Source organism: Acomys minous (assembly GCF_964271855.1).
Source record: "Acomys minous genome assembly, chromosome: 4".
NCBI classification, from domain to species: Eukaryota; Metazoa; Chordata; class Mammalia; order Rodentia; family Muridae; genus Acomys; species Acomys minous.
In genome coordinates, this window is record NC_140486.1 from 82,310,746 (window position 1) to 82,328,250 (window position 17,505).

The window sequence follows — 17,505 nt, forward strand, 5'->3', positions numbered from 1 at the left end:
AGACTCTCCCCTTACAGCTCACTTCCTCTCAGCAGCGTCTTTAGACACACAACTGCTGCATCAAAAGTCTGTACCTTTAAAGGTTCTGAACACGCAGGAGACACACAGCTTCTGAGAAAGGCTGTGCCCATTACCCGTGAAGGCTCCTCAAGCATTACCTCATGGTCTTCCTAGATCTGTAAAAGAGCATTAACTTCCAGACCGGGATCCAATGTCTTGTGGTAAAAATATTGCCATGCACCCCCCTCCCCCACCTGTGCATCCCTTCATTCCAACAAGCCAATGAACCCTACTCTTGCTCATCCCAAGCAACATACCACGAAGGTTTATTGTTTTCTCAGGAAATAATTTTTTTTTTTACTGGACAGGTATACCGTTGAAATATGGCAGTTGATAACAATCTTTGCAATAAGTTAAAATACCAAAAGTGTGTGAAGGAGGCAAAAGCTTCCGAAGCTGTGCTCGTCACAGAGGTCTGAGGTGCTTCCATCTGTCTGAGAGCCTTGTGGGTCCAGATCCTCACTTGAAGAATAAATCTGTTGTGACAACCCTGTGCATATGTGGCTGACAACTTAACACCGTTTTACGAAAGCCACTTCTTGCCTTTAACCATGGCAGAGAAATATCAACGGCAGCCTGAATCCAAACACTGCTCTTTGGTCAAATCAGTGTCTCTCTGTGGTGGTGCTCACTTTTAGAATGAGTTATTCAAACACACACACACACTATGATTATTATTGTGTAAACATAATAACTATGCACCTCTCTTAGTGTATCTAGCTATACATAAATAGAAAATTACAAAACTTTTACCAAATTGTCAGTAGAAACTCTGGTTAGTGAGATCCTAAATGATTTCAGTTTGGTTTACCGTAAATGTACAGTTATTTGGTTATAACAGTAAAAACGACAAAGTTAATAGTTGTGATCCTGTAGGGTCTAGAGAGATGCCTCACTCTGACCTCACTTTAAAGGCTATTTAGATCAATTCATTTTTGTGAGCTGATAGTGGTTTGGGCTGCCATTTGGCCTCCATGGTTACCCCAGCACAGATCAGAGTGTATGTGCCCATCAAAGGACCTAAGCTGTGGTCTGCCTGACAAGTTCAATGGTGGGTCCGACATAGGGAGACAAGGAAGGCAATGCGCAGAGTTCAGTGAGGCCGTTGCCTGGATGTCACCGCACACCACACACCCTCCCAAGCTGAGAGCCACCAAGGGTTTCTGAAGACATGCTGGGGCCTACGTTTACCACCCTCAGATTGGGTAGAGAAAGAAGATGAAAATATCAGCAAGGGTAAGAATGACACATTGGTCTGAGTCTAAAAGGTTTCTCTTCGATGCTGTCATTTTATATCAGTTTAAAGCTACATAAGGATAATTACATTTATATAATATGTGTGTATGTATGCATGTATGCATGTATGTACATATGTATGTGCTTTTTCTGTCATTTTAAAATGTACTTTAGAGGAGCATAATAATAGAAAAATAAGGGCGACTTCGCATTTATATCTGAAAATATGTTTCTATTAAAGTAAATTCTCTGGACGAGTGGGTTTTTATTTTATCAGCACTGTGCAGACATCCCCACTTGAAACTCTTTAAGCCTTGCTCAGAGTATACATTAAATGTCTTTACCATTCACCTGAAGGTTGCAAGTTAAATGTGTCAAACTAATCATTGGTGAACAGTAAGTAAAATAAGCTTTCAGCACATTCAAGGCATGCACGCACGGCAGGCTTGAAGGGACTATCGGCATTCATCTGAAATTAGCTTTTCTTTGCATACCCAAGAATGGGCATCTTAACGTTGCCTCTGAAGGTCTGTGAGCCAAAAGGTCAAACATCTCATACTGAGTCGCTGTATGCTAGTATCCTTTGAGAAGCTTTAAAAATAAAGAGAGCTTGTACCAGCAGTGTCTCAGGCAGCTTTGCAACTTCCTGGACAGCATCTGAGGCGGCTGCCTTGTGCCAATAGCTGGACCAAATGCCTCTGATCCCACACGGTGTCATCTTCTTGTTCCTATCCCTCCCTCGCTGTGACAGAGTGGCTTGCAACAACAGACAGTGTGACTTGAGCCCAAGTACACTTTGGTTTTTAACCGGGAAAGGAAAAGTTGTGAGTCTTGTACCTGTTTTAGTGACTGCCTTCCCAAAGCTGAATGCTGCTGGAGGAACCAGATTTTCACGTGGCTTTGATAAGCCTGGCTGGAGGGCAGACTCAGAGAGACGCACTACAGAGGCAGAACAGGGGAGCGATCTAACAGAACAAACAAAAACGCAAAGGGCATTGCCCAGTGGCGTGGTCAACTGTGTCACCTTATGATGGTGCCGCAAAGCTCCACAACACAGGGCAGTTCGTGTGGGTTGTGACAAGCTCTGGGGACTGATACCAGGCCTGGGTGTGAGCCTCTGGGGAGGCGGGGTCTCAGCAAAACCAGGATTTTTTTTTTTCCAGAAGGAAGAAATAAATAAACAGGAAGACAGAAAAGACCTTCCTCTGCTCCCTAAGGCCAGTTTTCAAATGCCCAGAAAGGCCAAATGGAAGAAATGACACTTCTCATAAAGGCGATAAAAGCAGAGACATAAAAAAAAAAAAAAAGTACTAATTTGCCCATCAATGGGGACAACTCAAGCACAGGCAACTCTGAACTGAATTCAAGTTTGAGAGGAAACCTTTGAGTAGCACTGTTCTTCTGGGAGATGTATATGTACGCGTGGTGGCCAAGGGGCTGCTCTCCAATGCTAGACTGTGTTCCAACCCCTGGTCCCCACATGCTGCTCAGAAAACCCCGGTGACAAATGCTCTGCCTCACTTTATCTTTGTAGTGCATCTGATAACAGTGCCTCCTCCTCCTGGGATGGTGAAAAGGCAGCCCCTCTGCTGAGCTCCGTGTTACAGCCACTGCATCCCATCAGTTCAGGCCTGGGGATCTGAGCTCACCTACACGTGAGATACCAGCCAGTCAATGGTGGATAAGCTTGAAGACTCTCCTCCACTCTTGCCCTAACCTTAGCATGCAGCAAACTCAAAGTTAGACAGAGGGAGAAGTCAAGGCAGCCAATGCTCCCGACCCCCAGGAGTGTTGTTCGCACACTGGGGTGGGAGAGGGAGGCTGGGTCAAACTTTGAACTGGAGGAGACGCAGGTCTGGCCCAGCAGAGGGATAGGCTGGTAAAAAGGCAGCTCGTAATAAAATCTTTTCAGGGCTGAAGAGCTGGCTCAGCGGTTGAGAACAGAGTCCATTTCTTAGCATCTATATGTCTATGCATAACCACCTGTCATTCCAGTTCCAGGGAATCTAACACCCTCTTCTGGTCTTTGTGAGTATCAGGCACATACATAGTACACATACATACATGCACACGTACATACATGCAGGTAAGATATTCATATTTAAATTTTCTTTTTTTTTTTTTTTAAAGCTGTCTTCTCTCTGTCTTGTCTCTGCCAGTGGAGATTGCTCTAATAAGAAATGCAACTTTTTATTTCATATAGCATCAAAATCACATTAAAAAAAAAAGTTCAAGGGCTGGGGAGATGGCTCACTGAGTAAGAGCTCTTGCCCAGCAAGTGCAGGGTCTTAAGTTCAAACTCCCAGCACCCATTAAAAGAACTGGGTATGGCTGTTTGTGCATATAACCCCAGCACTGGGAGAGGCAGGCGAGCAGATCTGAGAGCTTGCTGACCAGCTTAGCCGCAACTCCAAGCAGCTCAGTGAGAGACCCCCCCCCATCTCAGGGCAATGAGATAGAGAGAGAAGATGACACCACACATCCTGCTCTGGCCTCCGCATGAGCTTGCTCAGGCGCTCAGACACATATGTACCACACACATAACATACGATACAAAATAACACACCCAAAGAATATGCTAAAAAGATACCCTTTCAATTTAAGCCTTATTTGTTTCGGGGAGGGGATGGATACTTTCCGAAAAGCTGGTGAGAAATGAAATAGGATAAGAAAGGGGCTCAAAGCGGAGAAGCCTTTATTTTATGTCAAAATGGATGCCTGCAGCTCATACTGAAGGCTAGGGACAGTGGGTGCTGCGCAGTGAATTTCCACCTCGCCTTCCTTGACTCCCTGGAAGCTCGCTCGGGTGTTTTGTTTCATTCAGCTTCACTGTCACGGTTGTAAGCGCCCTCTGCACTACTGGGGGTATCTTGCTTCCTAAGCATGGTCAGTGACTGGTTTTCTACATCGATGTCAAATGAGTTCTTTGGTTTTATGACTTGAGTACCTAAGCTATAATCACTAACTTTCCATGCTGCCCCAAGTTCTTGTTTTGTTTTGTTTTGTTTTTCAAGACAGGGTTTCTCTGTGTAGCCTTGGCTGTCCTAGAACTCACTCTGTAGACCAGGCTGGCCTCCAACTCACAGACATCCACCTGCCTCTCACTCCCTGAGTGCTGGGATTAAAGGCGTGTGCCACCACTGCCCAGCTGCTGCCCCAACTTCTTACAGCTACAAAGTAGAGAGATCTTAAAAAAAAAAAAAAGTAACTCCCAGTAGAATTTTGAGACTTGTAAGGCTTGAGTCTACGAAATGTAGTTGAGGCATAACCGAATTGACCAGGAATGTCCATTTACTGACTGATGCAAACCTGCGTTTTGTTGTTCTTGTTTTCAAATTGTGTCAAAGACTTGCTCAGATCACATAAGCTGTGTTGTCCAAAATAATCCACTCACGGAGGCCAACCATGGCCCTGAGGGTAACATGAGCTGTCACACACAGTGAGACCTCAGGGACTCTGGCCTCCGAGACAGCCCAGAGACACTCAAGTCTACCTTGCTTGAGAGCCTGGAAAGTTCCTGTGTTACATGACTTTCTCGCCTCTCTGTCAAGCGTGTGACTTCACCACAAACCTACCTACTTAAACTCTGAGCCACCTTAGATTTTTCTACCTTTGCCCAAGTGGTTCAATAAGCTTAGACTTAAAGAACATTACTGGGCTCAACAACCTAAAAATAACCCAGATCAGCTGTTAGAAAATGCGAGCCATGTATGGTTAGCTTCATTAGAAGTGAAACAGGACGGTGTCGAAAACCTGTCCATCTCTCCCACTAGGCAAGCACACGTGTTCCCCCGTGTCTGGGAACTGACTATAACATGGTTTTACATTCTCCCCACTAATGGGGGAAACTGAAGATATGGGCACAGTGAGTGTTCAGCCAGACGGCAAAGCCTCCTCTAAATCCGGGCTTACTAAATCCCAAACAGCTGGTTTTCATACAGCTGGTTAAAGCCAATGCCATCCGTCTGAGAAAACCTGTTCAAAACTTTATTTTTTTTTATTAATTTATTCTTGTTACATCTCAATGGTTATCCCATCCCTTGTATCCTCCCATTCTTCCCTCCCTCCCATTTTCCCCTTACTCCCCTCCCGTATGACTGTTCCTGAGGGGAACCTCTTCCCCCTATATATGCTCATAGGGTATCAAGTCTCTTCTTGGTAACCTGCTATCCTTCCTCTGAGTGCCACCAGGTCTCCCCATCCAGGGGATGTGGTCAAATATGAGGCACCAGAGTACGTGTGAAAGTCGTACCCCACTCTCCACTCAACTGTGGAGAATGTTCTGCCCATTGGCTAGATCTGGTTAGGGTTTTAAAGTTTACTGCCTGTATTGTCCTTGGCTGGTAAGCACCATGGAAGCCTACCCCTTACCATTCTGGATGAGGGTTTGTGACCGCGTGAACCGTCCATGGACAGCCGTCATGTGCAGGGGACTTTTGCCATCTTTACTCTACAAAAGGAGAAAGGAGAAAAGAGTTGTGAACCCAGGTCAATGACCAGAACCTCACTGTGAAAGCCACTCCCGGTCCTCTGGAAATGTCAACTTCGAGTTTAGTTTTACAAGTATAGTCAACTGTTATTTTGAGATAAACAGATAAAGATTTTAGGAGGCAGAGGCTGAGGAGGACCGGGGCAAACGTCTTCTGGGCACGACAGGATTGGTGCACTCAGCTCCTGTAGCCTCCATAAGAGCATTCCACCATGGATGGGGGCGGGCTGGGAGGTATGGATTACTGATGGCTGCTAATATTTTTATTTAGGGGTGTGATCCTCTGGTTTTATTTAGGGCTGACCTTGCTCCAGTGAACAGCCCACACTCACGCATATACAGTGGGGATATCTGATCTAGGTAGGGAGCAGTTAAATTTGATCAAAATATACTGCATGCATGTATGAAATTCTCAAAGAATAAAATTATTATAATAAAAAGATGCAACAATATAAGACCATGCCAGTCACTGTGTAACAGCGCATCTTTAAATTTTTAAAAATGCTGTTTATCATTACTATTATGACGTGAGGGGGCAGGGATAATATACACGTGGGAACTGGAGGAAAGCTTTGTGAGTACACTCTCTTTTTCCAGCTATATTGGGTTCCGGGGTCTGAACTCAGGTCACAGGCTTGCGCATCGAGTGCCTTTACCTGCTGAGCCATCTCACCGGCCCCCTTTTCTTTTAATTAAAAATAATTTAAACCCCCATCTTCAAAAATCTTAGAGAAGTGATCATCCAAAAATGCTTTCTCCTCTCTTGTCATTGGCCAACAAAGGACATCTTCTTAGGTCCTTTGTTCTTCTCAGCGGCTAGAGAGGGAAGCAACCCACGGACTGGCATGGGCCTGCATGACCTGTAGCTGACTAAACTGACACAGCCCTCAAAGCTAAGGGAAACCCTGCACTATTCTCCGCATTCTGCTTTGGTGAGTAGCAAACGTGTGATGAACTTACATGTGTCTTTTTTTTTTTTTTTAAAGATTTATTTCTGTATTAAGTATATAGTGTTTTGCCTGTTCACCAGAAGAGGGCACCAGATCTCATTGTAGATGGTTGTGAGCCATCATGTGGTTGCTGGGACTTGAACTCAGGACCTTTGGAAGAGCAGGAGTACTCTTAACCTCTGAACCATCTCTCCAGCCTGACGGATGTCTTATTCATGACAAAAAGTACGAAACTTGCTAAAACATAGAAAATATACAGAACTTATCTACCAACTGTTATCATATTAAAGACCAGACTCCTGCACAGTTAACCAAGAAATGAAAATGCGCCTGGAGGAAACTTATCATGGTTCTGGGACTACAGAATCCCCAGAGGAGCGGGTGTGCAGACTTCCCTCGACACCCCCCAGCTCCACACAGCATCGCAACCTAGGATCACGTGGACCTGTTCATATCAGTACACGCTATGCCTCAAAGCACGGCTGCAGCTCCTCTTCTGGGCTATAATATGCAGTATGAACCCCTGGAGGTGTGGCGTCAGGGCGGCAGCGTGCAGGGAAGCCACAGACGTGCTGCAGAGGACTGCTGACTGATGTTCAGCGTGGGGAGGGAACTTGTTAAGGGCATTTTAAACTTATGACAGGTTTGAAGCTATGACGACGGGTGCCCATAGCTACATTCTAGGATTGCTTTTTTATTTTATTGCATTTTATTTATTTTTTAATGGTTCCACATTATTTATTAAGTTAGGAGTATACATCAAGCCAGCCACCATATCATAGGCACATGGCCATGCCCATTGCTATGTCACATTAAGAAAATAACTTTGAATTACATTTTTAATTAATTTACTTAATGTGTATATGTGTGTAGATGCGCATGCCACCATACACGTGTGGAGATCAGAGGATAACTTGAGGGAGCCAGCCCTCATCTTCTGTCATGTGGTACCCAAAGTTGTAACTCAGGTCAACAGGCTTGGTGGCTGGAGACATTATTTGTTGAGCCAGCTTACTGGCCCCTTGGTATTTTTTTAAGGTTTATGTCATTGTTATTTTCTTAAATATCTGTAGAAAAAAATTTCCAAGTCTGAGGTTAAAAAATGAAGTATCACACATGAACATTCAATCTTGCAATAAAATCTAAATATCTATGCTTTAAAATGGCTTTGTTTTTAAAAATCCATAATTAAAAGCAAATAATCATTAAATATCTTACAGAAGATCACTCCTATGCATGGGTGCTAGTTCTGCGTGCTAGTTCATACCTACTGAATCTGAACAGAGGCATAGGTAACCATCACCTCAAGCCTGCACTATACACTCAAGGTTAAGAGCCAAGCTTCAGATTATGGGTTTGTTTGTTTGTTTTGTTTTGTGTTCATCAGAAGGTTAAACTCTTTACCAACAGAAGACTTCATCACAGTGGTAACTACATCCTAATTGAAGAAAAACCACTATAGTTAATTTTTTTCCTTTGGTAGATGGGAGGGAAGCTAGTAGGTTGCATACTATGAATACAGCCTGGGTTGGAAGATATTGAGAAAGAACAGAAGTGAGGCTGACACCTTTAAAAGGTAAAGGAAAGGCCACTGGGAGGGTGAGGTTGGCCTTCACCACTGACCCTGCCACATTCATGGACAGTTCTAAAAGCCATGTGGCTCCAGAGCCTGGTCTGGAGTGGAGACTGTCCCAACGACTCACATACCTGGGAGCCACACTGGAAGGAGGAATTTTAAAAAGCACAAACCCCTCAAGTAAGAGGGACAGCAGTCAAGACTCACGGAAAGTACAGTGGAAACTTCAGAGGTGACACTAACTTGTCCGTAGGTGGTGCTGTTTCTTTAAATTTTGCTCCGGTATTTGCTCTTAGACTTAATATAAAAATACACGCAATTATGATTTAATTAAATGTATATAAAGCTATAAATACTTCTGTGTTTAGGAAGTATCTTGGTAAATATTGAAGTAAGCGCCTTCCCATGCCTGGAAAAGAGTGTGACGGCTCTACCAAGGATTACTCACTTGGTAGCTGTGTAAATTGGAGCCGAGAGCCAAAGCAGAAGCAAGAAGTTACTAGTGTGTAGACTGCAAAAGCCAGTCCTGTGTGGAAGCAGCGACACCATGCTCTGCGCCTTGGAAGCATGCGAGTCTCTGGTAAAGGGACAAACAAGCGGAGATGACCACAGTTGATAGAACGCAAAGATGGGCCGTCTGGTATGGATGGTTGTGGACTTTGGCCAACTAGGCAAGAGCCAGTCATCCTAAGTTTCATGGCTACCATTTGGGGCCACTTTGTTTACATGGTATGAATGTAGAGAGTACTGTTTAAAAAAATAAAACCCTGAAAACCAATGCCATTTCTTTAGCCTTTAAAATTTAGAACTCAGAGTCAAGCTGAGACTAGAAAGCATGCCGCACTTCATTTTCTGCCTGAAAAGCTCTTCCCACTGGGGCCTGGCTGCTGCTAATGTCCCTGGAACTTTGGACAGGGCAATACTGCCTGTGTACTCAGCAAGATTATGCTCAATCCTTCTATTTGTTCGCGGCTTTGCTTTTATGGAAGCAAAAGACTTTTCTTAATTCCTAGTCTCCCTCCAATGTCCTGGGTATACTTTCCCCAGCATATTTACGGCTTTGAAATTTTTATGTTGAGGATTCACTTAATTAAACAAGAAGCCCTTTTGCTAAGAAGTATGCTCAAGCCTGAGTCGTGAGGGAAAGCTAGCAAGAATTAAGATTACTTTGTGACAAAGGCTGGCACACTTTGCAGGGTAGAGCCCAACACCATCCTTGAATTAAATAGAATATATGAATCTTCTTGACCGTAATGCCCCTCAGGAATCCATCCATACAAGCTTGTATTCACAATGCCTTCTCTAATCATTCTCCAACACATCCAAAGCCTCCTCCCTAAACAGCACTGCTGCTCCTTGGAGACAGGGATGCTCTGTGGCATCTGCACCCCAGCATCATAGGAGTCAGTGGCCCATCACAAGGCAATAAGGTTGCTATGGCATCACACTAAGTCAGGGCCGGGGTGTCACGAAATGAACTCAGGTATCCAAGACAGCACCTAAGTCCATGGGAGAGTATCTAAACACTGGCTGGGAAAAGTCGTATGAAAGTTCAGTTTGTTTTGTTTTCAATGGTTCAAATGCCAACGATGGTATGTGTGGACTCAAACATTCACTTTTTTTTTTTACTTCCTTCCTTTCTTTACTTCCTCTTCAAACTCCCAAGGTCATGTCCCGTCGGCTGCTTCCTCCTGCCTGTTCCAGTTCCTGATGAACGCCATTCTATAAAGCAGCCCTGGAACAGACAGACAAGGCAGCTGGCCCACTTCTTCAGATCCGTAGCAGGCTTAGGCTCCGGTCATCTCCTGGGCATAAATACTCCAAAGGTCCATGGTCAAAAAATGGAGATTGTGACCAGACTAAATGTTAAGAGGCTGGGGATTAGGCAATGTGGCTGCAGCAATCTCTGAGACTGTCTTCCTGCCCTATTCACTGTGGCTCTGTATACAGTGCCTTCTTGAAATCTTTGAGTGTTTGTAAAATAAAAAAAAAAATAGTATTGAGATGCTACAGAACTTATAATCTGTAATAGAGAAGAAAAATGACACGTTCGCTTTATTTGCAAATTACAAGTCAGTCCTCAATAGATTTTTAACTAAAATAATGTGCCTTTATTATTCTGTCAAAGTTAAATAGTGAAAAAAGCCAAAGCTAAGTAAAAGGAGATGAACCTAATGGACCAAGAGCCCATGAAATGCATGTGGACACACATCCTCTCCTTGTCCATCAGACTTGTTACTGGTCATGAAGACTTCATTCCTAGTGCTTTATAAGTTAGGTTTAAACCAAAGTGAACACTCGGTCGATCTTAGCTGCATTTCAATATGACGTTTCTCTCAAACTTGAAAAATCTAAATTAAAAAAAAAAAAAGTACAAACTGTCCAATATCCACAAATATTTTCAGAATCTGAGAGCAATGTGGTACAACTCTAGAAATCTGCCTTCTGAGCCAGACAGGATGGCTATGTGAAAAGGTAGGTGGGGGGCATGTTTAAAGTGTACATAGAAGCTGGGTGTGGTGGCGCACGCCTTTAATCCCAGCACTTGGGAGGCAGAGGCAGGTGGATTGCAGTGAGTTCGAGGCTAGCCTGGTCTACAAAGCGAGTCCAGGACAGCCAAGGCTGTCTCGAAAAACCAGAAATAAAACAATTAAAATATACATAGAATCCTGAGGGAGGACATGACAGATGAAGGGAGATTGAGAAAGACAGAAAGTAGATACCGATAAGTCATCTATGGTTTTAAGATGCCCTTTCTTGCATTCTGTTTAAGATTAACAGTCTATAAGAAAAATTAAGCATCAGAGCTAAGTAAATATGCATTTATTCTGGTCCACTTTCAAAAAAACTTACTTATGCATATGTATGCATATATGTTGTATGCGCATGTGTATATGTGCATGCCTACGTATATATTTACATTATATATGCATGTTCAGATGCCTGCAGATACCAGAAGATGGTGTTGGATCCTCTGAAACTGGGGTCATAGGTGGTTTCAAACCCTCAGATACATGTACTGGGAACCAACAAACCCAACCATTTGCAAGAGCAGCCAACAGCTGTCAGCTGCTGAGCTATTTCTCCTGATCCTCAGGTCCTTTTTAAGGGAAGGGAGATAAGGCTGGCAATGTGAGCTCTAGGGGTTAAGTCAACTATCTCATCGGAACTGTGCAGCCAATTGGAAGAAGCAGGCAGGCATGGCAGGAAGAGGCTTTTTAGCTCCGGGCATCAGACACACTGAGAGCACTAGGATGTATTTTGCAAGGGATGGGGAGCAGCAGACAAGTGGAGTTAAACTGAGTGGAGAGTTGCAAAGACGGTGCCTTTATCTAATGCGCACCATCTTTCCTCTGAAAGCCCCACAGAGGCCCTCAGTCCTGTTGCATGCTTCTCGCTCCCCTTGACTACCATCGTCTGTGACTTCTACCCAACACAAACACTCTTTGTCACCTTGGGTCGTGTCTGCTTGGTCTCCCCCTTGCTTCCAAAGCCTTTTACCTTTTGCTGGGACCTTACATGGGCTGCATGTATAGACTGTGCGGCTCTGAAACACGCTGCACCAGTTCCCTTTCTCCCTCTCTGTGTGGCGTGGACCTGCGTGACGGAACCACAGTCCCTTCCGCTCTTTCTGCCCTTTTCCACCTCGTTCTCATCCTCTGCTCAGCCTCTTCCTTCTCCTGGCCCTATGAGTCGGGAACTCCTGGAGTTTTCCCTCGGCCTCTCCAGTCGTGCACTCTCTCCTTGGATGACGCCACCCTTTCCTGTCCCTGAAGCAACCTAAGTGCTACTTTTCTCATATTCTCATGCTCTCCCATGCTAGGACCATCACAGTTCCCGCTCCTGTGTCCTCAGCCTGGCTCGACATCATTTGCAGAACCTGTGAGATGGCTCAGTGGGTAAGGAAGGGTACCTGCTGCCAAGCCAGGGTACCCAAGTTCAATTCCCCAAACCCACACAGACCAAGAAAAAAAGTAACTCCTGGCAAGTTGCCCTCAGACCTCCACAGGCACGTGTGCCATGCCATACACGCAGTACCCACACACAAAATAAGTAAGACTCAGCTTACCTCCGATGCCTACTCTTGCCCCTGGCCATCCTCTCAACAAATGCAAACACCACCCAGTGCTTACTGAATGATAGATTTTAGCTCTATAATCAGGTATGACAACTATGCTAAACAGTCACAACATGCCCATGAAGAGGATGCTAGTTATTTCCCTAATTACAGGTAAAATAACTGAGGCACAGACAGGTCGCTGGTGGTTAGTCATCTGAAGCCCGTGCGAGGATTGACTGATCTATCTAGCCCAACACGTGAGCATCTGCAGCGCCCTGCTCCTTCCCCAGTTGCTGGTCCTCATCTTCAGCTCCTCTCCCTTGACAGCACAGCCTCTGCTGATTCTCTCTCTGCAAGGCTTCTCCCTTCAGAGGCCCCTCCCAGCCCCATCTTTATGACTCATTACCTACACTCTGAAAGCCACTTACTTTCAGTTACTGCGAAGCCATCTCATTTGTAGGTCTGCCACAGCTACACTTATTTCTTCTTTTTTCTCAGAACATGTTTCTCAGAAACAACATGGCCACTGATCAAAATCAGAGATTTTTCAAAAATACAAAAAGGATACTAAAATCAACCCCCAAGTCAAAATTTTCTTTCTGCAGGGGATAACTGATATTAGTGTACTGATGTTACTCCAGCGATTTTATGCTTTTTTTTTTTTTCTGCACAGACACACAGACTCAAACGGTGAAGGCAGGGATAGCAGTGTCCACCTGTAGTCCAGACTCAGACTAACAGGGAGGAAGAAACAATCATCCCAGTCTAGGCTATAAAGTGAGAGCTTGTCTCAAAAAACAAAGCAACAAAAGATGTACAAAAGAGATCATGTATGTTTACTGTTCTATAACACTAGGCCCGGCATTAACGCTCTTTATGTTTGTCAACCTTAAAGTATTGGCCTGCATTGTCCTAATCACTAATGATACAGAACATTTTTCCATGGGCTTAACGAGTATTACAAATTTTCTCTTGTGTTCCACATTTGCTTAAATTTTCTAGTAGGCTAGCAAATTTCTCCTTATCATGAACTCTTCATACATTAAGCATATTACCTTTTGATTGCCACGTACACTGCATGGAAATTTCCATTCCTCTCTATTTTGTTTGTTAAGAACTTGCATTCCCCCCTCCTTTTCAGTCTTATTTTGTTTTACGATATAAAAGTTTGAAATAGCTGTGCACTTAGGTATTTTCTGGCCCTCTGTGTTCTGCAGCCAGATTACTGTTTCTAGCTCCTCTGTATAGATTAAGGCTCCCCACAGCCTAAGGAGGCCCAAGCTCCTGAGGTGCGACGTAAGCCTGCTGCCTTAGTGAGTCACGTGTTCACTTGTGTGCGGCTCCTTCTTCAACTTAGAATGCTATCCAGCTACAATAACTTGCTATTCTGATCATTTGTCCCACGCTTCTCCAATGTGAGACATTATAGGATAAAAACATAAAAATATTTAATGGTCAATAAAGTAGCTTGAGATTAAACTTAGTCCTGAAACTCAACCTTTGAGATCATGACTTTTCACAGCATCAAATGTGGAGGATCCTGAAACTTTGTTCTAGGAGTCCTGAGTGCAGGAGGGGCACTGGGGCGGGGGGCGCTGAGGGTGGTGGGTGCCACTGAGGCTGAGGAGGGTGGGAGTTGCTGAGGCTGAGGGGGATGGGTGACACTGAGGCTGAGGGGGGTAGGGGTCGCTGAGGCTGAGGATGGTGGGTGCCACTGAGGCTGAGGGGGGTGGGTGCCACTGAGGTTGAGAGGGTAGGTGCCACTGAGACTGAGGATGGTGGAGCACTGAGGTTGAGGATGGTGGGTGACACTGAGGCTGAGGGGGTGGGGACTCTTAGGCTAAGGGGTGATGAGGGCACTGAGGCTAAGGATGGTGGGGTCGCTGAGGACGGTGGAGGATGCTGAGGCTGAGGGGGTGGGGACTCTTAGGCTAAGGGGTGGTGAGGGCACTGAGGCTAAGGATGGTGGGGGTACTGAGGCTGAGGGGGGTGGGTGCCACTGAGGCTGAGGATGGTGGGGGTCGCTGAGGCTGAGGATGGTGGAGTTACTGAGGCTGAGGATGGTGGGTGACACTGAGGCTGAGGGGGTGGGGACTCTTAGGCTAAGGGGTGATGAGGGCACTGAGGCTAAGGATGGTGGGGGTACTGAGGCTGAGGGGGGTGGGTGCCACTAAGGCTGAGGATGGTGGGGTACTGAGTCTGAAGGGGAGTGGTTGTCACTGAGGCTGAGGGTTGTGGGGGTTGCTGAGGCTGAGGATGGTGGGGGATGCTGAGGTTGAGGTGGGTGGGGACACTGCTCAGGATATTCTGCTATAGGGCAATGGTGTTTCGGTACAAGCCAGATGGGGAACACTGAGTGCACAGGTGCACAGGCTGCCTCCGTCAGCCGTCAACAGTGAGCTGATAAGCTACCAGCACACACACAGCTCTTCCTATCCACGGCTCCTCTCTCCCTTGGCCACACCATTCTCTTGTGGGAATGCCCTCTCTTGAATTACTTCTGTGGCGCCTCTCCAATTCTCAGCTCAAAAGCAAGCTCGATTTTTTTTTTTTATCCGCAGACAGGAAGCAAGCTAACATGTGCGTCATCTACTTTGCAAAGTTCTATTGCTCCTTTTCTCCTGGCCCCCATCGTGACTTCTCTTGCTGCAGGTGTGTGAGTGTGTTGTACTCCTGTATTGTGAATATGCAATGCCAGAGATCACGTCTCATCTTCAAGTTCTCCTCCTCTGTCAAAGAGCAGGGCGGCCCTTAGTCGACCCCGGGGTTGAAGGAATGCTCACCATATCGGGCCAAAGTTCCTCTGCTGGAACCCCTGCGTGCTCAAAGTATGTGAAGGGCATGCTGGGCTTGGGGACAGTCACTACTCAGTCATTCCTCTGTATTCTCTGCAGCTCTCTGCTATCAGCTGACCATGGGGCTGAGCTAGCACCTTTAAGACCTGATATTCACCCTGGAGCAGTCACTGACCCACAAAGGAGACACGACTGGAGCATCGGGGCTACTTGCTGGTACCAGCATACCTGAAGAGGCACCGCTCCTGTTTCCATGGCATCTCAACACAGCATAAGGCTGTGTGAATCCAAGTGCTTCCGACTCGCAAAAGCCCGGCACAGCTGGTAACACTTTAGCTCAAAGGCTCAGTGCAAAGCTGTACAAGGCAGAGAGGCTGACTGACGGTCATACCTGAATGTTCACATCGGCCCCGTTGTTCACTAACAGCTCCAGACACAGAGCACCATGAGTGGACGCCGCTGCGAAATGCAGCGGGGTGAAGCCGCTGTTGTTGGGCTGGTTCACGTTAGCACCATAGTCGATCAGCTCGCTAACGACAGCATCCTGGCCATTGTAGCAGGCAATGTGAAGCACTGTGTTTCCATAGACATTGATCTCATCGACCTGCAAGGCATCCAACACAGGGCAATTAGAACCACCAGGGCCAATTCACTCCGTTTGCCACAGAAGGCATCGCGGCTCTGATGAGAGAAAAGAAACAGCCACTCGTCGGCTAATTATTCGGAGCTCACTTGCTTCCCCCCTCCTTCCCGTTAGGTTATCCTGAGAGCACCCGCCCCCCGCCACACCCCTAGAGAAAGACAGGCAAAATTGAATATGACAAAAAAATTACCCACAAGGCATTAGAGGTTTCAACCTGTGGAGGGGTTATCCAGATAGAGAAGGATAAACAAGACAGAAGGCAAAGGTGCTTTTAAAACACCAAAACAAAAAGAAAAGGATAAAACCCAAATTCATGGGCTAGGGAACAGTAACCATGGAAAGAGAGGACAGGAGCCCTCAAGCCAGGCTCAGCTCTACCTGCAGAGCTGAGGTCTGTCCGCCCCCGGCTCTCCTACTGCCTTCCCAGATCTGCTCCAGGATCCAGTGTTAGCATCTTGGTCTCACACAGCACTGGGCTCCCCTTTCCTCCCTCCAGGCTTAAGATAGCTTGAGCATTACCGCTCCTAGCTGAGGGGGATGGAGATGGCTGACTCTTTTAGCGCATCATCAAAGGCTCTTATTCAACCCCAGCCATGCATTCATTCTCTGCGTGCTGTGAGCCACACTTGCCAAGGTCCGTTTCTGAAAGTCCTTTTTAATGCCTGATTATTGCATATTACATAGAATATACATGCTAGCTGGGAGGTGATGGTGCATGAGGCCAGCTTGAACCATGGAGTAAGCTGCAAGACAGCCAGGGATACATACAGGAACCTGGCCTAAAAAAAACCCAAAACATACATACATACATACATACATACATACGTGTGTTTATATATCTCTGTATGTCTGCAGTTTGTTTCTGATTTCCTGCTACTTGCCCCATCATGATTTATCAGCCCACATAAACAGAGAAATACACGATCCATGGAAATATGTTTTTTCTCCACTTGAATATAAATGCAGAAGAAAGCCTACACAGAAAGACATGGTCTGTGCACTGACGCAGCCACCGGCGCTTACCTCCACCCCCAGGTTGAGGAGGTGTTTGACAACACTGATCTGCCCGTTGGAGGCTGCGGCATGCAGCGGGGTGTAACCCTTCTTATCCTTGCAGGTAACTTCGGCGCCGTGGTTAATAAGCAATGCCACAACGTCCAGGTGGCCTTGGCAAACAAAGTAGTAAAAACATCGTTAACCTTTATAAGACAATTTGACAGCTCACTGCACCCAGAAGATCATTACTAGTGTTTTGTTTTGTTTTTAGCCACCAGCACTTTTCTGATCCATTTATTTATAAATAAAAAAGCTGCCTCGTGGAAAATAACCAGTGAGTGTTTATTGGGTACCTACTTTGCTCTGGACATTTTATAAATCCCATTAGAAGAAAAAAAGATGATTCGAATATGACTTGAATGAGATGTAGCAAAGCTAGTGGCCATTTACTATGGTAACAAAGAAGAACCAGACACCGACAATATATTAGTAGCACAGCCTTTTAAAAGCTGTCCTGAAATTGAATGTGTATGCCCAGCAATTGGGGACTAAAGCAAGCAAGTTACAAGTTCAAAGGCAGCATGAGCCAGAGTGAATTCCAGAGCACTCTAGATGACTTTGAGGCAAGACCCTGCCTCAAATCAGAAACAGAAACAAGGGTTGTATTAAAATGCAGGCGGTTACCGTTCCTCGCCCCAGA

At 45.6% G+C, this 17,505-nt stretch overlaps 1 protein-coding gene across 3 annotated transcripts in view; it reads right to left on the bottom strand.

The window, feature by feature from the left end:
• The window catches only part of ANKRD44 (ankyrin repeat domain 44), a 295,573-nt gene that overhangs the window by 91,156 nt on the left and 186,912 nt on the right, over positions 1-17,505 (bottom strand). For all 3 annotated transcript variants that reach the window (XM_084779451.1, XM_084779452.1, XM_084779453.1), the window contains 3 exons: positions 16,833-16,975; positions 15,558-15,770; positions 5,668-5,746 (listed from right to left, as the gene is read on the bottom strand). In XM_084779451.1, coding sequence (XP_084635577.1) covers positions 5,668-5,746; positions 15,558-15,770; positions 16,833-16,975 — 435 coding nt within the window. The remainder of the gene's footprint in view (positions 1-5,667; positions 5,747-15,557; positions 15,771-16,832; positions 16,976-17,505) is intronic.